The sequence below is a fragment of the Acanthisitta chloris genome, unplaced genomic scaffold (assembly GCF_000695815.1).
Source record: "Acanthisitta chloris isolate BGI_N310 unplaced genomic scaffold, ASM69581v1 scaffold17131, whole genome shotgun sequence".
Taxonomy (NCBI): domain Eukaryota; kingdom Metazoa; phylum Chordata; class Aves; order Passeriformes; family Acanthisittidae; genus Acanthisitta; species Acanthisitta chloris.
The window spans coordinates 1-23,620 of NW_008656670.1; the positions used below are offsets into that span (position 1 = coordinate 1).

The 23,620-nt window shown below is 39.6% G+C and overlaps 1 protein-coding gene across 1 annotated transcript in view; it reads right to left on the reverse strand.

Annotated features, from left to right (window-relative positions):
- Nucleotides 1-2,949: 2,949 nt before the first annotated feature.
- The window catches only part of UBA6 (ubiquitin-like modifier activating enzyme 6), a 29,856-nt gene continuing 9,185 nt past the window's right edge, over nucleotides 2,950-23,620 (reverse strand). Inside the window, exons 10-32 of the mRNA XM_009084428.1 lie at nucleotides 23,209-23,271; nucleotides 22,153-22,229; nucleotides 21,459-21,525; nucleotides 20,917-21,060; nucleotides 20,286-20,353; nucleotides 19,931-20,009; nucleotides 19,658-19,738; nucleotides 19,220-19,297; nucleotides 17,755-17,936; nucleotides 17,068-17,173; nucleotides 15,963-16,052; nucleotides 15,772-15,852; nucleotides 15,055-15,183; nucleotides 14,116-14,167; nucleotides 13,947-14,010; nucleotides 12,006-12,075; nucleotides 11,261-11,332; nucleotides 9,956-10,073; nucleotides 8,826-9,019; nucleotides 7,732-7,859; nucleotides 6,868-6,955; nucleotides 6,382-6,476; nucleotides 2,950-3,553 (exon numbers count right to left, since the gene is read on the reverse strand). Of these exons, the coding sequence (XP_009082676.1) occupies nucleotides 3,418-3,553; nucleotides 6,382-6,476; nucleotides 6,868-6,955; nucleotides 7,732-7,859; nucleotides 8,826-9,019; nucleotides 9,956-10,073; nucleotides 11,261-11,332; nucleotides 12,006-12,075; nucleotides 13,947-14,010; nucleotides 14,116-14,167; nucleotides 15,055-15,183; nucleotides 15,772-15,852; nucleotides 15,963-16,052; nucleotides 17,068-17,173; nucleotides 17,755-17,936; nucleotides 19,220-19,297; nucleotides 19,658-19,738; nucleotides 19,931-20,009; nucleotides 20,286-20,353; nucleotides 20,917-21,060; nucleotides 21,459-21,525; nucleotides 22,153-22,229; nucleotides 23,209-23,271 (2,262 nt within the window). The 3' untranslated portion in view covers nucleotides 2,950-3,417. The remainder of the gene's footprint in view (nucleotides 3,554-6,381; nucleotides 6,477-6,867; nucleotides 6,956-7,731; nucleotides 7,860-8,825; nucleotides 9,020-9,955; nucleotides 10,074-11,260; nucleotides 11,333-12,005; nucleotides 12,076-13,946; nucleotides 14,011-14,115; nucleotides 14,168-15,054; nucleotides 15,184-15,771; nucleotides 15,853-15,962; nucleotides 16,053-17,067; nucleotides 17,174-17,754; nucleotides 17,937-19,219; nucleotides 19,298-19,657; nucleotides 19,739-19,930; nucleotides 20,010-20,285; nucleotides 20,354-20,916; nucleotides 21,061-21,458; nucleotides 21,526-22,152; nucleotides 22,230-23,208; nucleotides 23,272-23,620) is intronic.

The following is a 23,620-nucleotide window of genomic DNA, read 5'->3' on the forward strand; positions in this document are numbered from 1 at the left end:
CCCAGTTGATTCTATGAGTCTATGAAATGTATTAACCTTTGGACAAAGGTTTAGATTGCTGCATTGTGATGCAGGTATGCTTTCTATAATTGCAAAACAGGAGATAATTAATTGGGACTGGCCTACAGTCTCATGGTTTCAAAGACACAAGGAAAAATTAAGTCCATGAAGATCATGAACTTATCTAAAATCTTTACATGTGTTTGATAACAAGTCAGATATACAAGCTCTCTGCCTAGCTCAGACCCACATTATTTCAGGATGTGAGATGCAACGATGGTGACAGGGTTCCTGCATTTGCCAAAGTTGTTCTTTCTATGTAATCACTATTTTTGAAGAGCTTTGTTTTTCTTAATAAACATTTACATATTCATGCTACATAGGAAAAGGGTGGTAAAACAAGATGAAAACGTCTACTTTTTACTTATGGTATAGGTAAATAAAGCCTAAATCTATCAGGCCTGCCAAAGCAGTCTTTTTAACAGTAGCAAAGTCTTCACAGAGGATCTTCACTACTCCTGACATTAAACAAACAGGCTGACTAACCAGAGAAAACAGTTGAGGTGGATGCTAAGTGCCTTGTGGCTTGCATACACAAACATTCCTGGTACATGCTGAGATGAGGATCCGCACAAAAAGGGAGCAAGATCATAAGACGTAGGAGGAAGAGGGTGACTTATGTGCAGGTAGTCTGTGAGGGTATGCAAAGGCCAGGGGGCCTTGGAGCTGGGTTCCTCCTCGGAGGCACCACCTCGGGCTGTTGCTGTGTTACTGCACCATGAATAAACTTTGTGGAACTTGACGCCTTAGATTCTGCTAAGGAAAACGTAGGGTCAAACCAGTAAGGAAACCTGCTCTGACTATGGGTGAGTGGGGTGTGTTAGGGAGACAAGCAGGGCACCCACTGTTTCCTCACCACCTGCTTGATTGAACTCTTTTAGTGTGATCACTCACCTGTGCACCTGCTAGACTTGATAAAAGGCAGGAACAGATTTAGAAAAGGGCTGTATCAAACACAAATTCACACTGAATCAACTCACACTGCACAACCTTCAATATGAATACATCACTCGCCACACCAGCAATTCAAAAAATTTTAAAACATGATAGACAAGTTTAATGAGCCACTTGACATGCACAGTTCTTCTATATAAAGTCTTCTTGAAGTTATTGTCAGATTTTACCTAGATTAATTTATATCCAAAGAATTTTAAAGGTCTGCTAATAAAGATCTAGAGCCATTGTGCATTTTGTTTTTCCATAAGCAACTTTTTAACTGAGCAGAAGCCATTCATAGAACAGACATCCATCCAACAGATACACGCAGTAAGAGCAGAACAGAGTTACAGCCATGTCTGTAAATTCTGGCTGTGATCCCTAGCAGCCTTAACCTGGACGTTTTGGACAAGGGTCTCAAAGCTGTATGTGTTGTAATTAATAAAAAGTATTGCATCAATTACAGCTGAAAGTTTGCTTTAAGCCCTGAGGACAGTCAGATGGCACTCTAGCAAAGTACTGAGACTTTTTTATATGCTGCTTATTTCGAAAACATAAGCATGATGTTAACACCACACTAATGTACCAGAGTGTACTTACTCAAAGTTTCATTTCCTAGACTCCAGCTGTGAGGGGTGACAGTGCTTTCAACTTGACCTAAATCTTTAAGTGATCCTTAGCACTAATGAGTGATTCCAGTTAAGAGTTCATATTCTAATACTACCACCGTGAAATACATTCTAGCTGTTATTTAGAAGCGGAAACTTATTGTCTGCTTGTGCGTCCTCTGCACTCTAAATGTAATCACCTTTTTTCCTCTTTCATAAAGTTTCTCTAAAGAACTTCTTACAAAACTGAAGTTAGGTACTTTAAAAAGGAATATTATTAATCTAGGAAATTTTATCTATAAACCAGACTGTAGAACAATGTACACCTTCCAGAAGGCATCCTGCACATAAGACTGAATCCCAACAAATTGAGATAGTTGTATTGGTTCCAGCTATTTAGTTCTATACATCTTGGTGTTCAAGTTCCCAATCTAATAGCTGTCATTTCTGACTACAGTTAACTGAGAAGGGAAAACGAGAGGTAAAATTCCTGACCAATAATGTTCATTAAATGTGAAGATATCCCTAAAGCTTAATAAATTATGATTGAGGATAAATAGCTAAGTAGTTAATAGCTTTTGCAAGAGTGGTAGGAGATAATGTGCCATCACAGTCTCTAAAGCTTAAACACATTAAAGGTTTTCCAGTTTACATGTATTTATTCTAAGCTCACCTCACTCTACCATGATGAGGAGAAAAAAGAACTGCCAGCTCAGCTATCTAGTGTTTAAATGATAGAGCTAAAGGATAAGGTTTCTTAACACACCTCTGCCTCACCACAGCAGCAAAGCTAGCCCCTAATGATTTCCAGTTAAGCAGAATCTTTCTGCTTTGAGATCCTAGTTACTGACCAGTGGTGATAAAATCCTCAGTGTTCAGTGCAACCCAGACTTGTGCTGTTGACAGGTGTACAGCACAACCATTTGCTAATAATGGTACCAAAAGGAGCAGCTGAGGAAAACGTTTGCTATGCAAGCATCCAGAGACTTTAAAGTCATCATGTGGTACAGTGATTTTAATTTGGTGAGTACAGAAAGGCTCAACCACATTTTCTTTCTTGAAGACAGAATTTTATTGTTGAAAGTGCTAATTCAGCTCTCCGATAGGTTTTCACTTTGCCCATACTGCAGTATTCCACAAAGAACAGTCTCAGTGCAGATAATCAACAATTCCAGCTCTCTGGACTTCAGGGGAGTTTTGACAATTTATACCTACTCCCTATATTTCCATGTTGAGACTGACACAAGATAGCTGCTCTGGCCACAGCTTCACTAACCAACCACACAATAAAGCAGTTCATCTGCTTTTAAAGTGGGAGTTTATGCCTTTTGTATGGATTAAATCTCATATGTAGATGGCAAGAATGAAAACTTTGCTTGAGAATTAAGTAACATATGAAATGAATTTGAGATGTTCTTAGAACACCAGGAGTATCATAAAATGGTGGGTTCACCATTTTTGCACTCTTCTCTAAGCAGTGCCTAATTTGCACATGTGGACCATTCGTTAGGTTCACCATTCTTCTTGCTTTCTTCAGCTCCCCACAAATCAATACTAATCTTGTCTTTAAGGTAAGGTCTGTACTGGACATTCCATTTCATGGAGTGACCAATCCTCCTTTGAGTGAACAGGTTTGAAGAAAACAAAAGCAGAAGAAACATAAATCCAGTTTGTCTTCAGTGCAAAGCCACTGATTTTCACCATTTAATTAAGGCTTCACCAAAAAGAAATATAGAGTACCATCTTTAATAGCTGAAAATTAGCACACTCCTTTCATACAAATGGTCCATGAGTGAGTTTTGTGTCTCTTCCATCAATTGTCTTCATGAACAAAGTAGTATCTCACTGGTGGCCCTGGCAAGTCTTCCTCTCCATCAGTCTCCGGAGCAAATGATACTGTCAAATCCACATACTTCTTGTCAGCTGATGGTTTCACAAGCTTTTGCATCCTACAGAGAAATGAAGAACAGCTTGTTAACATACCAGGAGGAGGACTGGCACTGGGAATTCAGGGCAAATCCAGGATGAATTTCACTGTCAGCAATACATACTGGTCCAGCATAATACAGACCAAATTAAAAAGGAGAACAAGCAACCTTTAAATTTTAACACAAAACCTCTTCCTCCACTTGAGGTACAGCAAATTGTATTCCATCTTCTTGATAGACATAGCCCATTAGTGAGCCATTATATTGCTCACCATCAAGTGCTCAGCAGAAAACAGAAGAGCACATGGCCAGTGCTGGATGGGATTCCTCAGAAACATTTTCTCTTTGGCATCCTATCGAGGCCCAAAACAAAGTTAGCTTTCTGTGTAGGATTTCGGTCAATGAGGAGGAGTAAGTTCTCTGTCTACCAATAAAGGCTGGTTTTAATACATTAGGAAAAAACACTCCAGTGCAGACACGAGATAATAAGTTCTGATCGAAAGTAATTTTGTTGGGGTTAAGACATTAGGTCCACGAATTTCAAAGGTGAAAAGCGATGGGGAGGGGGGAAACAGCCAAGATCTGGGACTTCTTTATTCATGACCACAAAGTGAGTTTAAACTACACAAGCATGTCAGGTATTAGTGTAACTTTCTCCCTTTGCTTTCTGCAGTCTCAAAAGATACAGCCATTGCTTGGAAGTTGCACACTGGAATACTGAAGTAGGTCAGACAATCTCACTTTCACCACATCTGTGGGTGGTTCAAAATTACTTTCTTGCTAACCTGGCGCACTAGTTCGTGAAGCCAGCTCAAATGCTAGGAGGCTGGGGGAATACAGTCACTCATTTCTATTCCTCACAGGGCACCTAGGGAAGGATTTCCTTTGTGGGTCTATTTAGAGCGCAGATAAAAAAGCCATTTTCCCCAAAGTACTTCTTTCCTTGGAAGAACACAAAATATTAGCCTCTTCTCAGCAGAGCTTCTGAGGTCATATTCATCTGCATGAGGAAGCTTGGAGCTACAGAGCAAGGCAGTAAACTTGCTTGTAAGGAGTATGCTACCACTTAATGCTGCCATTCTGAAGAGAGTCTGGCAACACTTGTCATATTACAGCAAGAGAAAGATTTTTAAAAACTTAAGAAAAAAGAAACCACAAGCAAGACCAGAGTTTGCTGTGCTAATGTCTTAGAAAGCTTTTGGGACTGTTTATAACAGAACCCAAAGTTGCTGCAACTACATGGAAAGCTTGACCCCAGTCTCAGGGTAGTGAGAAATCCTAATATTCACAAGAAGGCAGCTTCACATCATACCTTTGACTTCACCACATACCTCACTCATTCAAAATTATTTATACAGCTATAGGAAAAGAAATATAAACCATTTATTTTGAGACAGGCTGTAAATTCTTATCTTAGTATGCCAGGCACTCTAAAGGTAGTACCAACTTAAGAGGCTCTTCTCTCCCTGGGAGTTTAAAGTGTCTTGCCCATACTACTTTGCCTGACATTACCTACTGGCAGGCCTTCAAAACAGTACTGATCAATGCATCCACTTGCTTCAGCAAAGCCTGTGAGCACTGACCCACACACACTTCAGAGGAGCTGTAAGGAACAGATTTTGAGCTAAAGTAGTTGTCCTGGGTTGCAGTGTGGGGGTGGCCAGTGGTATGTATTCTATAGTCTCCACAAGCTGTTAAAGCAGGTGGGGCAGTGATCCTCATAGCCTTGTCCCTGATGGCTCCCTCAGGGGGCTGTCTCTGATTAATGGGCTGCCAAGGACCCATGCATGACACATCCTGCCAGTGACCCTTATCGCCTTGTCCCATGGTGAGGTGACTCACCCCAGGGGTGGGGAGCCAAACATGCTCACAGGGATATAAGCCGGGGTTTGGACCAGCACAGGGAGCCCTTTGCCTGCTGGATTCCCAGAGGACAAGAGCTGCTGCTGGACCTTCAGGAGAGAACCAGATCTGCGGGATCACTGCTCCAACAAACCCATCACTCCAGGACGACTGCAGCCACGGTTTAATCGGACTACTACTAACACCCTGACTGAGTGTCAGGTTACTTTCAGACTCTATCAGTGTTTTTCTTCTGTTTTGTTTGTACTGTTGCATTTGTTGTTGTTGTGTTGTTCATATTAAATTGTACTTCTGACTCGGAGTCTCTCACCAGTTTGCTTTCAAACCAGCACACCAGCACAGTAATTCAATCAACCTGGGTGAGATCTGGCTATTACTTTGCAAAGGTCTATCTGTCAAAAAACAATGCCCTGCCCTCACATCCTGCCAAACTTCCAGTTTGTTATACCTCGATTTTCTGACAATGAGCAGCACTCCGTTTCCTTGTGAATGTCATCATTCTTAAAAGGGCTAAAGTGAGCTGGAATCTCAAGGAATTAATATGAACTGAACAGACTTCCAGAAATCTTGACCTGCAAGCAATGTACTAATTCCATCAGAAATAACTGTTCTCATTCTTTTAGAGCTAAGTTACTAAATATCAGCATTAGTTTTAAGCCAGTTTCAAAAGGTTGTATTAGTCTTGTTCTGCTTGAACCAAGGTACATTTTTTTTCCCCAAAAAAACCCAACTTACTGTCAGACTTACTTATTTTCTCATTCTGGCATTCATCAGTTAGAGCAGCATTTTTCAAGTCTCCTCACCATAGAAGTTAATTCACTTTCTTTTCAAAGGAAATAATTTCTAATTTTTCTTCCCAAAACATTAATGACTAGCAACCACTTTGAGAGGATACACTGCTGTCACACACGTCCTTATGATACAACCAATGAACATAATTTCTATGTGCAATTGCATCCCTTGATCCATTTGCCAGCTATACTTACGTCAACTTTAATCTTTTAATATGGCCTGGCATCACAGGAACATACAGCATTTTGACTCCTTGTACAACCATAGTTGGTTCAATTCCATATTTCTCCTGGAATTCACAAATTAAAGCTTATTAAAGGACTAGAACAGCTGCCCAAACCAGCAGATAGTACTGCTGCTAGTATTACAACTATTTATTCAAAGCCATAGGATCCCAACCAGAGAACTTGCTAATGCATGGACACTGACAGAAGTTTTATTAAGATGCATTCAATCCAATTGAATTAACAAAGAATTTGAAAATAGGCTTGGATGCACTTACTTGGAAACATTCCCACTGACAGTTATTATTACTAAAATTATTCTGGTTTGAACAATAACTTGATGAAAGAAAAACCAAAACAAAACCCAAAGAACCCAAACAAAGAAACCCCTTTCCTCTTATATATATATATATATATTCCTCTTATATATATATCCCAGTACAGTAGATAACTTACTCTGACAGCATTTATGAAGTCCAACAGAGTAAAATCCTCTTTCCCATAAATTGTCCACCTATCCCAGATGGTAAATGATATCCCATTTCTGTTTGAAAAAGAGAACAGTTGTTACGTCAGAATGTGAACTCAGGCACTTCCTTTAAATCTGTATGGAAGAACTGCCATGACTTCTAGCAACTTGCTGTTTTATCTTGGGCAAAAATCTCTTCCTTCTCTGCTGCCATTTCTCCAGCCCTCTGACCTTGCTAAAAACCAAGATATGTAAACACGATACCTGCAAATGAAGTCAATGAGCTTTCAGACCTACTGAAGAATAGCTCTTGTATTGAATAAGAGGCAAAAGTGCCCCCAAGTGGTTTCTTAAGAACAATGCCACACATCTAACTCGTCTAGACTTTTAAAGCCTCATGAGTAACAGCTTCCACTGGAAACAAAACTAGGCCCCTAAACCCACTACTTTTTAAATTAGGACAGATGAGTATGTGCTGCATTTTCCAAACAGGAAATTCTTGAGCAATGCATTATGGGACACCCTTGGCAGTATTAACAGGATCACATATACCTTTAGCAGTATGTAGTAAATGGATAACAGTTTGATAGCAAGCATGAAATGATCCATCATCTTCCAAGTTTAAACAACAGAAAAATAACCTTGAATATCTATAATGTTTAATTGGAGTATGGCCATGAACTGTGGTTCCATCATAGCTCTGCCATGTGAGCATATAAGAACTTAATCTGGTTATCTGGTTTTAATAACTATACAAACTTTGTACTTGTTATAATGGCTTAGCAAGTTCTAAGCATCAATTAGCAGGTTTCCAAATACTGCCCATGCCCTCCTGCCATTGATCTGCCTACCTGATTTCTGTTCTTCTTACTTCAGCAGTTTCTGTAAAGACCATTATGGGAATGGCTAGGTTCAGAAAACAGTTCTTGTATGCATCAGCAGGGTAGCCACCCACAACTTTGATAAGTTCCAGTGCAACCTGCAGTAAACAAGAATTTACTTACTAGGTTTTAGGTACCATGTTATCAACACTAGTGCAGTTAAGAGGCCAGCAACTTGAGAGAAAGTTGTTCATGAGATCAGTCTTTGTCCAACTAGGAGAGTAAATAACATCTAGAAACAGAGCCCACTGTGCCACAGAAATAAATTATGTCCAGCAAATCAAAAATAAAAGCACTGAAGGCTTACCATGTTAAGGAAACTTTCCTGCCTGACCATCCATGAGCCACTCTGGCAGTCACACTCCCACCACCAGAGACTTTCACTGCTGGGACCAAGACTGCTTCGCAGTGGGCAGCTCCCATGAGATGATGTGCGCCCTGCTTGACTCCCTACACACCAGACTCAAACAGTCAGACCAGATTTCCTTACTGGCTTGACCCTGTGTTTCCCATAGCAGAGTCTCAGACATTTGGTTCCTTTAGGACTTTAATCACAGTGCAGCAACAGAATAACAGCTTGAGCTGGTGCCTCCAGGGAGGGACCCTAAACAAAGGACTACCTAGGCTTTTTTACCCTCACAGTTTGTGTGCTCAACAGTCTGGGGTCATCCAGCTGAGTCCTCAGCTCCCGCTGTGTCTCTGAGTGTCCAGTCACCTGGCTGGGCCACAGCTCCCTGTGTCTCTTGTTGTGCAAAGGGTCAGTGCCAGTTCACAGCCTCTTGCCTGGGCCTCTGCCACCCAGAGCACAATCTGCAGCTGGCACTGCAGCTGCACACCCAGCTACCTGCACTGAATGCATTCCTCAACAACAGCATCTAAAACCAAGAACAACTTTTTGTATTGATACATGAGAAATAAATCCATTTCTTTAAGTGAGGCTCTGTCAGGGTAGCATTAACTGATATGCAGACAACAGCAGTGTTAGACAAGAAATAATAAAGAAAGAAATATGCATTTTAAAATATGCCAGAGAAAGAAATATGCATTTTTAAAACCTTACTCACCAGCCCTGATACTGCAGCAGTAGCTGTTGCAATGGCAGGAATAATCTTTCCAGCAATGCGCTTTGTTTTGAACCGATCTGCTGGTTCGATGTTGTACATCTTGGCTCGCAAGTTTGATGCTGCTGTTATGAAATCTATATGTCCATTACTGTCATCATCTTTTTCAAAGGAGATAGGCTTCATTTGCAAGTCAGCTGCTCACAAAAAAGAGAAATAGAGTAAAGATTATTATTAGAAAACTGAAGATGTCCTAAATATAACTTACAGGAACTAGAATTTTAACTAATCAAAAATTTCATATCCTGGAGCCTGGGGCCTTAGTCGTTTTCCTATGCTAGAAGCAGAAATGCCTCTATCAATACCACTTGCTAAAAGTGAGTAATTGAACAAGTATCAACAGAGCTGTGTAATCTTAGTTTCCTTGCAACACCAGGAATAGATTTTGGACAGTCCTATGGCTGTTTCTTATGCACCCCACCTCACTATGGCTCCATCCTGTGAGAATTCCCTCCATAAGCTTTGCTTATCTGCAACCACTTCACTATGGACTCAGCAGCACTGGAGTCAGAGTTTTGGGGTGACACTCCATGGGATGGGCTAGACAAAAGCTGATCTTTCTCCCCTGTATTCATGGGCTATAAAAGTTTGCATGCAGTTGCTGTCCAGTGACCTCTTCATGTGGCCAGGCACAAAAATGAGATCTGAGCATTGTCACTGTAACACATCTACAAGACACTGAGGAAAACTCTTAACAGACTTTACAATTTAGGGTAATTTCAGATTGACAGCTAGAAGTAGTAACTCTCAGTCTTCTCACATCAGAATCACTTTCAGTCCATCTGAGATCTAGCCAGCACTCTCTCCCCACTTAGAGTTCAATTCCCTGGTGCTGCCTGCTCACTGCCATCAGTGTTGTCATTACATGCAAGTGTAATGGAGAGCCCAGAGAAATACAGAAGCAATGTCAAGCAATAGGACAGATATCTGCATGGCACTCCAGAAAGCTCTATATATCAGCTCTCTGCTTCTTGCAGATTTACAGAACTGCGTTATCCAAAGACCTGAATGTCACCTCTGGCAGTGCAAATGCAAGACGTTACTAAACCATGAAGCCAGTTTGCACTACTCACTTTCCAGAGCTTCATTGGATAGTATAGACTTCTCCAGCTGGAAAATAGCATTTCTTTCATCCTCACTGCTGACTGGAATATGATCTGGTTTTCTTGCAGTTTCATCAGTCTGTACAACCTGCAGGTGTGCACAGGGCTTAATTAATGAGATACATGAACTTCATACAACACAAGTGTCAAGTGCACTACATTTCCTGTCTTCCCTGCAGTCTTTCCTCCACAATTCAAGAGACAGACTTACTAGACTAAGTCCAGCCAAGGGCCACAAAGATCATTAAAGGACTGGAATATCTCTCATACAAGCTGAGAGAGCTGGGGTAGTTCAGCATGGAGAAGTGGAAGCTTATCAATGTGTATAAATATCTGATGGGGCAAAAGTACAGAGAGTAGAGCCAAACTCTTTTTCACTGGTGTCCAATGAGAGCACAAGGAGGTATAGGCACAAACTGAAGCATATAAAATTCCCTAAGAAACATCCAAAAATACTTTAAAGAAAAACAAACAAACAAAACCACTCCAACCAAAACCGTGAGGATAGTTTAACACTGACACAAGTAGCAGAGAGAGGCTGTGGAGTCCAAGTTCTCAGAGATATTCAAAACCCAATGGGATACAGTCCTCAGTGACCTGCTCTAGCTGCCCCTGCTTGAGCAAGGGGGATTGAACTACGTGGTCTCCAGGGGTCCCTTCCAACCTCAACCAATTTGCAATTCAAAGTCAAAACAGCAGTTTGTACTCACAAGGTAAGCATTCATGAGACAAGTGTTAACACTGGGCAGGAAAATATGAGAACACTCTGGAATATTTGCTCCTTTAAATGATGACAAATGCTAGCCACTGTACAGTAACACTTAAGCTGTTTTGCATTTAACACTTCAAAAATAAACATAAAAGTAATGACACTTCCTTTATATTAATTAGAAAGAAATAACAAATTGACAGTCATCTTGGATTACTTTAAAGTTGCTTATGAATAAAATTTTACTACTCTTATTAAAATAGTATGGACTAATGTAAACTTAAAAAAAAACCTTGCAGATTTACAATCACATTCATGCATGGAAAACAATGCTACAAGAAATCGTTTGCAAAAGGTAAAACACCCTCCACATCTTCCATTTAGCATCTGGTACATAGATACCTCAGCTCTACTAAGTTAAAGTCCTGTATGCCACACTCTTTATGCCCCCCAAACACATTCTGATCTGTTTATTTCTCATTATCATCAATGAAAGGAGTTGCTGGAGATGTGGGACACTGCTTGTGGAATATTTTATTTTTTTCTTTAAATTAAATATCACTTACTTTGTTTGAAGGTCTGAACTCTGGTAGCTTCACAGCTGAAATAATCCTCAAAATAGTTTCCTCTGACAGGTCCTGTTACGGTTTTGAAGAAAAACAATTTAAATTCACATCAGCTCAAAAAGACCCCTGCAAAAAGGTTCTATATCCATGAGCATTTCAAAGAATATCAAACCCAAGGAATCTCAGAAATATTCAATGATGTTTCAGTCAAACACCACCACTGAAACAACAAGTGACATTTCAATTGCCACAACGAACCAGAGTGGTGCCAAGTGCCTAGCACTTGAAAACTGAACTGTAGATGTGACTTACAGGAAGATCCAATTAGAAAAGAAAAAGGGTAACAAGAAAAACAATGGGTAAGCAACAGAGAGACTGTGAGTAGTAACATATAAACCCCCCAGACTACAGCTAAGACACTTCATCTTAAAAAAATGCCTTAAGACATCTTCTTTTAGATCAGTAGTTATACTGCACTGGAAATAAATGCATCAAAGTAAGAATTCCCAAGTTCAGTGCTTACTGAAAAAATATCCAGCACACTACTCATTTCTTCTCTGAGTTAGGGATTTAAATAAAGACAACTAAGTGTAATCAATTGCTGAACAGCCAGTGCTGAAGGATAAGATTACTTGAAGAATTACTTTAATCAGTTCTTGGAAAGAAATGGCAACTGGACATTGGGCCAAAACTGAACATGTACATCCATGTTATGCATTGGGAACACTGTTACAGCATGGATTACCTTTTCTGTGAAAGGAACACAGTACACTGTTGCAATGAGTTTTGCTGCGCTCACAATGAAACCATAGTGCCTAAAGAAAAGAGAAAGTTAATTATTTTTTGTTGGTTGTTTTTTTGTACTTCAGTTGCCCAAAGGTTTGTTATCATATTCAAAGAGATCTTGAGTATATACACATAGAGAAAACAGAATTTCCATCCTTCAGTGCACACAGTTCAAAACAGATGGCACATTTTCAGTGACCCAGAAGTTGTCCCCAAAACTAAGCAAACTTTGATGAGTGAATAGTTATTTAATGAAAACCATATTTCCTTAACCTTTGCAGTCAAGAAAACAACTACGAATGTTCACATGACATCAATATGATAATAAAAGGCTTCACCTCAGAAATACTTTTGTATTTACCATGATCTCAGTTTTCACTTGAACTAAAAACAGCAATCCAGACAGTTTCTCAAAGCAGCTGTAGATATGCAGCACATAAAGGCTTTTCAATCCTTCAGCCACATCAATTTTTTAAACTATCTGTGCTACCCAAGCCATCTAGATCAGACCCAAATTTTGATGAAGAAGAAAAGGGGTCTGTCCACTAGGTCATTTTAGGCAGTCAATTTAATTTGGCACATCTTGCATTTCATGATGTGGGGCAATGAAAACATCTATCTGGATTTCAGTAAGGCATTTGACACTGTCTCCCACAGCATACTTCTAGAAAAATTGGCTGCTCATGGCTTGGATGGATGGAATCTTCGATGGGTAAAGAACTGTCCAGATGGCTGGGCCCAGAGAGTTGTGATTAATGGACCTAAATCCAATTAGTGGCTGGTCACTAGTGATGTTCCCTGGGGCTCAGTATTGGGGCCAGTCCTGTTTACCATCTTTATTGATGATTTGAATGTGGAGTTGAGTGCATCCCAACAAATTCGCAAACACTAAGCTGGGTGGGAGTGTTGATCTGCCTGAGGGTAGGAAAACTCTACAGGGAGACCTGGATGGACTTGGTCATTGGGCTGAGAACAACTGCATGAGGTTCAATAGTGTGAAGGGCCAGGACCTGCACTTGGGACACACAACCCCATTCGGTGCTACAGGCTGGGGGAGGAGTGGCTTGAGTGTTGTTTGTCAGAAAGGGACTTGGAAGTCCTGGCTGACAGAGGCTCAGTATGAGCCAACACTGTGCACAGGTGGCCAAGAAGACCAATGGCATCTTGGCCTGTATCAAGAGTGAGTCCAGCAAAGGGCAACGAGACTCATAGAAGGTCTAGAACATATGTTGTATGAGGAACAGCCAAGAGAATTTGGTTTGTTTAGCCTTGAGAAGAGGCAGCTCAGGAATGACCTCACTGCTCTCTACAACTACCTGACAGGGGACTGTAGAGAGGTGGGGGATGGTCTCTTCTGCCATGCCTGCAGTGAGAGGACTAGAGGGAATGGTGGTCAGGCACTGGAATAGATTGCCCAGGGAGGTGGTGGAGTCACCATCCCTGGAAGTGTTTAAGAGGTGTCTGGATCTGATGATGGAAGATATAGTTTAGGGATTAGGGGTTACAGCAGAGTGGCAGGTTAATGGTTGGATTCAATAATCTTAGAGGTTTCCTCCAACCTTGATGATTCTATAATGGGAGGCAGGGAGGTATGACAGCAACAACTCAGTAATTCTGTAGTCACACAAGACATGAAATGGGTCGTTCTAAGACATTTCACATTAGATGTTGCCAGAACTTGTCACAGCACCCTCCAATCCTATGTCAGTGAAAGTTAATTTATCTGCAGTGACAGTATGAGACAGCTCACCAATCTGCCACAGATCTGCAAGACTATCCACTGACACCTATCAATACCAGTCCAACTTCTAGTGCTATAAAGCCACTGCCTTGCACTTACTGCTGTAGGGTTAGTTTTATAGGATGCTACAAAATGTATCTGTGGTAGTACCATACTTACAAAGGATCATTAAATTCAAACTTCACTGGGAAAGGTGGCCTCTTTGGTGATTGCCAAAACAGACCTGGTGAGAAGACAGACTTAAGATGAAATCCTAAGGAACCAGGAACAGCAACAAATTATGTATGCCATGAATTCAGAACAGGCACAAAGGGGCATTTCTACTTACTTCCATCTTTTAATCGTGTATCAAGGGGAAATGAATGAAGGAGTTGAAGAGCCTAGAGGAAAAGTCAGAGCAGCTTTAGTAATTTGTGGTATACAAATTGGCATGACCACACTAAATCAAGCCTTCTTTTTAGAAACAATGTGAAATCTCAATACATATAGCTGAAGTAAGTTAAAGGGGTAGGAAAATCTTAAGATGACTGTGTCAAGATGGACAGCTTAAAGACAGGCACTACTAGACAGAGTGACTTGCCCATTCATTCACAGAACAAAGATGACAAAGTCACCTCATCTGTACAAAGTCCAAGCAGCAAGATACTTAATCCAGGAAGCAAAGCATTCCTCCCCACCCCATTGTCACTTTAGGATTCTTGCACATGGATTCACAATCAGGAATGCAATGTTTTCTTAATGTGACAACTACTACCAGGGGCTTCCATATGCACAGCTATGTTTATTAATACACAGCATCATGATCACATCTTTCCTACAAAACTACACACATACTTTAAGCAACACTGTGGACCAGATTCTTAGCATGACTGGCTCTTATTTTCAGACAATCTTTGATAAAATCAGTGTTATGAGGATGAGTTCAGTAACAAAAGTTTAGTGCAGGAAACAAAAACCTACTGTCCTTGAGTAAAAGACATCTGATAATCCTGCTACTTTGGGGGAAACAGTGCTCAGTAAGCTGGAAAAATGCCAAGAAAACTGCATGGAGACTACTGAACAGAGCTACTAGAAGTGAGTTAATACACCAGACCTAGAAGTGCTACAGTAGAAAGGGATGCAGCATTTTAAAGTTTCAAGTACAGTTTGTTATTTATGAAGAGATGGAAGTGAGTGCATGAGAGACTTGGACACCTAAGTATTAGGGCTACTGAGTTTTCTAAAATCCTCATCAGTCTAGTGCCACCTCATTACAGGTCTTACCTACCTTATGGCTAAAATACTTCTCAAATTTTACTCTTGCTAGTTCCACACATTGAGTCCAACTTCGGGGTCTTCTACTGAGTGTTTTAATAACATGAAAACAGCCTTCTAAGCTCTCTCCTGATTTTATTCTCTAGATAAAGAAACATGAAAATATTAAACCAGACAAGATTCCTTCCAAACTAGTTGAACAGTAAATGTTTTTGGCAATCCATAGGCAAAAAAGAAACAGAGAGTCACTTGTGAAATATTATCCTTTATGTGATCCTCTCCACTGGGTTTTTTCCCAGGTGCTGTGGTCCACTTGATTTACTCCCACCCAGCCCCTATGGACCACAGGCCACTACAGACTCACAGGAAAAATACAGTAAACAACTGAATCTGATTTATTACATAGTTGAATTCACTTCAAACTCAGTCTTCCTTTCATTTTTCCCAGCTAGTTACACATCAGTGTGACATATACTAACCACATGCTAGCAGTGCCTCAGTCTTTCTGACTATATCATGTACAGAGCACATGAGCTATGGAAGATTTTAATTACGAGGCACAGCAGAAATACTGTTCAAATGGCGATCAGCTAATGACTTGGTCAAGTAAGTCTTCAGGTTTTCTGAAAGAAGTCAGAAACTAACCCAAATCTCACTGAATTTAAATAGAAACAAAATCCATAAAGCACTAGTTTAAACCCTGTATTTTACCCTGGTAACATTCCCATACCTGTAAAACTTCCTCTGCCGACGGATAGGTTTGCCAGAATTTGTTAAACAATGAAGGCTTGTGAGAAAATGAACTTTCAAACTATAAAATAAAAAGAACAAATACAGAATGTTGCAAGTAGTATATCAGATCCCCCACCTTTCCAAATACACATTAAGTTAGGCTGTGTTCCAATAAGCTTATTCCATTACCTTATCTCTTGCCCACTGTATTGTATGCTCAATGGCAGCTGGGAAGGACTTCAAGGTGCAAAATGGTATTTCTTCTTCTGGAGGATCCCGCTGTAATTCAGGGGGGTTGCATGTAAGTCCAGGCTTATAAAATTCATTGCTAATAATAGCACCAAGAACTTCTAGACTATATGAGGTTAAAACTCTGCTGTTGTAAAATACATAGTGGCTTATTTATGCTTAGAAATCTGTTTTATAAACAAGAAGTGATGCTATAAAATACATAGTGGCTTATTTATGCTTAGAAATCTGTTTTATAAACAAGAAAAGAAGTGATAAAATACATAGTGGCTTATTTATGCTTAGAAATTTGTTTTATAAACAGGAAGTGATGCTAGTGTTTATGAAGAAACATCTAAACTCAACCGTAGAAAGCAAAACTAAACTCTGAAACAGGTGAAATTGCCAGCCAGCTCTTCCAAGATGTGCAGTTTGCATTCACATACACTCTCAACATGGAATACACCCTTTCACTCAAAGCCAGGAAGACTTGTTTATGGACCCTAGCAATTGTTTTATAAACAGGAAGTGATGCTAGTGTTTATGAAGAAACATCTAAACTCAACCGTAGAAAGCAAAACTAAACTCTGAAACAGGTGAAATTGCCAGCCAGCTCTTCCAAGATGTGCAGTTTGCATTCACATACACTCTCAACATGGAATACACCCTTTCACTCAAAGCCAGGAAGACTTGTTTATGGACCCTAGCAAGACAGGATGCTCAAAATCCTGTCTCTGTGTCCACATGGCACCATTTCATGATCTTCTCAACCAGTGAATTTCTACCTTGTAAAGACAATTTCACAGGAGCTTAAACAGAGGGAGACTGCAAGTTTGAAGGTTCATTTCTCCTTTGCCATTCAAATACAACTGCTATGTATGCTTGTAAAGCACTGCTCAAACTGAGCTTTTCTTCAGAAACCAAGGAAATAATTACTCCCTAACAGTACTGTTTTTCAGCAGCTCAAATAGGTCACTTATTTTAGACAAACATGTAAATGATTAAAGACTCAGAGGGCATTCTTGGACTAGCTACAGAAGGTGAGAAATGGTCTTAAAACACTTACATGACTATTATAGGACTCCGTCAGATGGGGCACAATAACTTCTGTGTGTCCTTTTGTTCCCATAGTTCCAGAGTCTATAAGAGGACGCAGGTTTGCTACACAACGACTGACATGGAAAGACAGACTATGAGAATACAGCATAATCACTACATTCTTGCCTTGCAGACATTACTGGAGTGTAACCAGAGTTGTCTCTAAGCACTTTGATAAGAGTGGAAAACTTAAGCCAAACTTGGGAAAAGAAGAGATAAAGTAGGAAGAGCTGTTCAAGTTAGATCAGGGCAGCACAAACCCAAGCCTATGTGGATTACAAGCATTAGAAATTCTTCTAAATGTAAACATCTCTACTTTTATATTTAAGTACATATTTTTATACATAAATAATTCAACCTTAAGACTGCCACAGTATTCTCCCCCTCATCAGACCTCAACAGCTATTCATTTTCAGTAACTCCCTCTAAGGCACTCCGCTATGTGAACAGCAGCAGCCACACAACAGCAGAACTGGTTTCCACAAGTACAAACTCCTTCCTCCCCTCTGCCTGCATCCCTATAAAGGAATAAAGTAAACCTGAACAATTTGCCATCAGATCTTATAAGCAGTTGCAGATCCGGAAGATTAAGAACAGAAAAGCAGAGCTCACACAGAATGTGAAAAGCAGCCCTTGCTTCCTTTCCACACTCTACCTATCAATGTATCTCCTTGCTTCAACATTGTCCAATGCCGTTACAATCACATCTTGCTTGGTGTAGAATTCATCACTGTAAGTGTTCTCAGTGGCTGGACAGACTTTATTAATATCTGAGTCAATCTTCACATAAGGATTGATGTTCAGAGTTGCTTCTGCTGCAGTATAGCTCTTAGGTTTCTGAAAGTATAAACACACATATATACACGTGTATACATATCTCAACAATATTCAGATAAAAACCACGTGGGACACAGAAGTATCAACTTCATTTGCTGATCAGACAACAATTCACTGACAGAAATGCTAGTATGCAAAACATACAGCAAAGGAAACTCTTCAATCATATAACTCCCTGATAAATATCTTATTAATCTAGTTTTAATTCTAGTTTTATTTAAAGTAGTGTGTCAGAGACCACAAGGTGAAAGTGCTTACATGGTGCAGAAGTTTATCAAGTAACTGAAACTGCCACATGCTGCCTCTCATACTCTCAAAATGCCTTAAGGAAGGAGCAGTTTATGACTGTTAGAGGATAAACCCATTAGTAGCTGTGACTGTATCTATGTAGTACAGACATCAAACACCTATGAATAATCACATTACTGCAAGGTATTCCATACAAAGCCACTTTCAGAAGCTAAACTGAAATAGAGTTCCTAACCTACCCGACACTTCTAGCCATACTACAATCAATTACCTAGGATCAGCACTCAAGACAGTGTGGCCTCTGAAAGCTTTCAGAGTCCAACTTTCATTTACCTATCCATCCAAAGTGTAATCTGTTCCCATATTTGCTACACATAAACAGGAGGCAGAAAAATCCAACTGCTGGGTTTTGGGCAGGGGAAACCTTTTTTCACATTGCTGTCAAGACTTGAGCCACCTTTTTTACTTTGTGCTGTGTTTGCCAGTACAGGGATTTTGTCTCTGCTTCTAAGGAATTAACAGCTTCTGTGTCACGCATTTACTGAATGCACATGGGCTTTTTCAAAGCTGTTTATCAGCTTAATGAAGACAGAATTAACTCAGAAGACAGCAACTTTGGTCAAGTCCCATTGGCAGTAGGACTATTGAGCTCTACTGAGAACACTTCCGCCAGCATTGTCTATTTATCATTGTTTTGCTTTATTCTCCCCAAATTTCAGTGGTAAAGCATTTCTGAGATATTACCCCATGGCAGCTGCTTATGCAACACAGCACTCCTCATCCAATTGTCAAGTTTGGGATATTTGGTTAGTCAAAGACACCAGTACAAATTAAGATTTTGCTCAACTGATAGTAGTGATAAGTGGGATGCCATTGCAGTTCTAAGCATTGTATTTAAAAAAATAGGTTTCATTACTGACTTTAAGTCTTTTCTGGACAGAAGTACAGACAATCACAGGTTGAGTAATCTGTGGGGACACAGGACAGAGAAACACAACAATAGTCCAGAAATTCTATTGAACATGAAAGCTTACCTGTATGTGATGAGGTCGAAAAAGAAACTGCCTGTTCAGGTTGGATTTCTCTATCAAGTCTGGATCTGTAATTGTAACCTAAGTCAGAAGGGGCAAAAGCAACAGCTGAAGTTACAATTTAAGTGCAGCACTGAGCAATCATCTCAATGAAATCTCTACAGACACTTGTCAAAACAAAGCACTGCTGTTTGCATCAGCTGTGGCCAACACAGCTGTACTGACTGATTAAATTTTGTTTTAAAGGCAAAATACAACAAGACTGCTCCAAGTATGTTCTGCTTCTAATTGCACACTTCTTCCACTCTATGCTGAGGCCATCATACCCTCTGTGCAGAGACAAACCTGAAATAAGACTTAACACTTTTAGTAGTCCAATTATTTAATTAATCCTTGTTATATTACTTCTTAATAAGAAAAGTGAGGTTAACAGTGACTTACCAATCCTTTGTCTTGCCCTGTACCAACACCAAGAAGTGCAAAGTTTTTTAGCATTTCACAGCCTATTGCTCCACAGCCAACCTAAAGAAAATTACATTCATAGAGTCAGAAACATAAATGAAAACTAAGAAGACAAGTAAAATAGACAAGCCCCACTGCAATTTTGGACCACTTACTCTGCAGTGGCACACATCTCATTATTTTGAAGGCAGCGGACATTAACTGTATCAACAAAGCATTTGCAAAAAATGTAACAGTGTCAGTCATACTCACCAAGAAAACATTCAAATCATGGAGCTTCTGGCACAGAGAGTCTCCAATACAAGCCCTCAAGGCATCATACCTATCTCCCCTATGCAGGCACAGGAGACAAAAGGAGAAGACTAGTAAGCCTCCACGTATCACAGTAGTATCACCAATGCCAAACGCAGTTTGACGTAAGTAAGAAAGTCAGACTGAGTCCTCTATAAATCCTGTTCCTCCCATGCTCAAATAGGACACACATTCTTTACCCCAAACCTGTCCCTCAAGCAAATGGCACTGAATTAACCTTAAAAGATGTCATCTGTGCCTGCTTGAGACACAGATTTGATCAGTACATAAGTCAGCAGTTTGTAGTTATATTTACCGTGGGACAAATTCTTCAGAGCCCATCTTCTCTAGAGGTGTCACAATGTCTAATACATCTATGTAGAGCTGTAAAAAAACCCCAAGCAATAAAAGCCTGTGAAAAACATTCATGTTATTTTAATTTGAAAAAAATACTTTCTGTGAACAACAGAGTCTAGAAGTTCAGAAGCACTAAGTTTTTACTGTCAGTGGAAGACTATACGGCATTCAGTACCCTACAGTTCACTTTGCAATTTTAGTGGACAGGAAAAAGCACCTGGACACAGAGGGAAAAAATGCTCACTGAAACAAGTGAGCTGCAAGTTTTTGGGTTCTGACAGGCAGATGACCTCTCAGGAAGTAACTGTGAAGACTGTAAAGTTTTTAAATCTAACTGTACTCTGACATTTACATTTTGCTTGTGTGAAAACACAATGTGCTGTCTGAACTCCAAAACCAAAATTTTAACTAAAAGTGGCTGAACTTCTATTGTACACATAAAACCACTTTATTCTTTTCTAAATTCAGGCTCAAGTCTTTTTATTTCCCTGTTACAGAAGTTGTTCAGGTTATTTTACATACAGCATTTACATACAACTATCCATTCACAACATGTCAAAACAAACACCCAAAACCAAAGACAGCCTTACCCACTGCTGCAATGGAGAAAATTTTCCTGTTACTGCTTTCAAGACTTCCTGGCTAGCAACACCACCCACTGCTGCAGCCAGAGGAGGTAGAAATCCCTGAGCAGTCCTAGACAGCCATTTCACCACATCTCCATTCACCCGAGGCTGAAAAATAAGCCATAACAACAGATTTATCCCCTCAATGAGCAAGTCAGTGCTCTACAGTTTCATAGATTATTTTTCTTCAGTAAAAGACAAATTATTTAATTCTGACTAGCAAAAAATTTTCCAGCCAAGACAGATCCACCATATACTCTGTATTTGTCCTATGCATTTGTCTAAAAACTGGATTCACATAGCCACAGGATTCAGCCTTCATGTCAGGTGAACATACAGTTCCCATGCTGAAAGACCATTCTGTTTCCCACGGTCTTCAGAAAGCCAGCAGATCCATACAAAGATGGATACAAAGACCAGAACAAGGACTGACAACTAAAGCATGACCTTTGGGCAAGTAAATGAGCACATAAAAAAAATGACTCATAATGACAATGATTCCTTACTTTGTTTTCCAGTGTTTCACTTATAGACATGGCTATTTTCAGCATTTCCTCAGCATCCTGAAGGCACCTGGACACCAGGGTAGAAACAATAATGATTACTTAAACATTCCCAAGTCCTTCTAGAAACACAATCAACAGAGGAAAAAAGCAATAGATACAGCAGGAAAGTTTGAAAATGTACACTGGCTTTAACAGTGAGTATTAAAGACGTACTCCTAAATGTTAGGGGTAGCTCAAGAACTGGAGTCCCAGTAGGAAAGCCCATGTGCAAGTACAGTCTTAAGATTCCTACTTTTCCAGTAGTTTTGTCTCATTAACTCAAAATTATGCACATCAAGAACACCAGCTGAACAAAAAACACTGAAAATGAAAACCAAATCCTTCAGATCACTTTATTCAGGATCACTGAAACAACTTTTCTGTATTAACCCCACAATGTGAAAAAACTGGAATAGAAAAGGTCTTCCTCCAGAAAGCATTTTCTGTCTACCTGGGCCCAGAAAATGTCACTGTTGTACTCGGAAAGCTGTGTTACACGAGACATGCAGTAGGTAACATTTTCATTTAGATTTCAACTTTTCATTTCTATGTGTTCTGTTCAGCAGCAAAGTACCCTACTGCACCTCAAACCAGTAACTATGATAAAAGGAGAGACCTGAGCCAAGGCCTAGCAAACACAAAACTGCTGCATTACCCAATGTTCGGTCCCCGACCAAAGTTCTCCTGGAAGTGGTTCAAGGCAAGCATGGCAACATGGATCTGCAAAGGTGCCTGTTAAGACAACAATAGCTGTTGATCAGTGTCAAACCAGAGAAAAATGAAGGAAATAAAAGCAACTATTTGAACTCTTCTGTTATCATGTCTCTTCCTTGTCTCAACCATAACACTCAAAAAAGGTTTTTAAATAGCACTAAAAAGTGAATTTGAAATACCTTACAGTAGTGTTTTCACAAAAAATATTACTCAGTGGTAATGCAATACCCTTCACATACATTCAGCACTCACTTCACCTAAGTCCAGCTGAAGAGTCCCCAAAAACATTTCGTGCTGAAATTGGAAAATACAGTAATCTTCTTTTAACTAGACCTAAGGCACTGCATTTTGCCAAACATCAATAACAAAGCCCAGGATTAAGGGTTAGAAGTAGAAAATCTTAACAGGTATGTCAGAATATACATTATCAAACAAACAAAAAAATCATTACATCAACATCTTTTAGTTTAAGATTTTAATAAGCTGGAGACTTACATGCCTTTCATGCCCATAATAATTAACTAAAATTGTGTTAAGAGGAAAATACTGCTACCTTCTTCTCAGATCTTAAAAATACCTCTATGTGATTTTTTCAAAGAAATAAAAAAGTTTTGGTACACTATTAACTCGTTTCCAACCAACCTTTTACAATTAACCCAATGTGATTTTTATCAACCAAATACTGTTACAGGGAAAAAAATCATTGTGCCACTTGCAAAATTTCCACACCTCTGAATTAAAGACTTCAAAAACTGAGATTTTAAACAGCAGAGGTGGCTGAGCTGTGCATGTACAATATATTTGGTGCAAATCGTGGATAACAAGCCTCTATGGTGATATAAACCATAATGCATATTCTGTGTGACTACACAAACTGCTAATTCAGTCTTATTTCACACTTTAAAAACAGATTTAACTACTACAGAATAATTAGGATATTATATTATTCTAAACATAAAACTGCAGATTTATGCCCAAATCCCCACATGCTAATTACCTCATGCTTGCTAAAATCTGCAACAAGGCATAATGGATTTGTTATCTGCTTCTCCAACCGTTCCTGGAAAAAGAGAATTGGTGACAACAACACACCACTTAGGGTCAAGACAACTGCTACCTGACAAAACAATACTTTCTAGAGAATGTAAGAACTAAATATCCTTTCTTACTAGCATTGCTATTACTCTTGTCACTATTAATGCCATAAAAGATGCTTAAAATCATCATCTGCTGCAAGTTCTAGCAAAAAAGATCAATGAGATGTTTTGCATCCTAATGGCAAGACTCATCTTTAAACAGGTGTGATTTTTGGTTTTTTTCTGTACAGAGCCAGGAGCTGGATTCCATGATCCTTGTGGGTCCTTTCCAACACGATATTCTACGAGCCTATGAAACTTCTGAGGTACAAG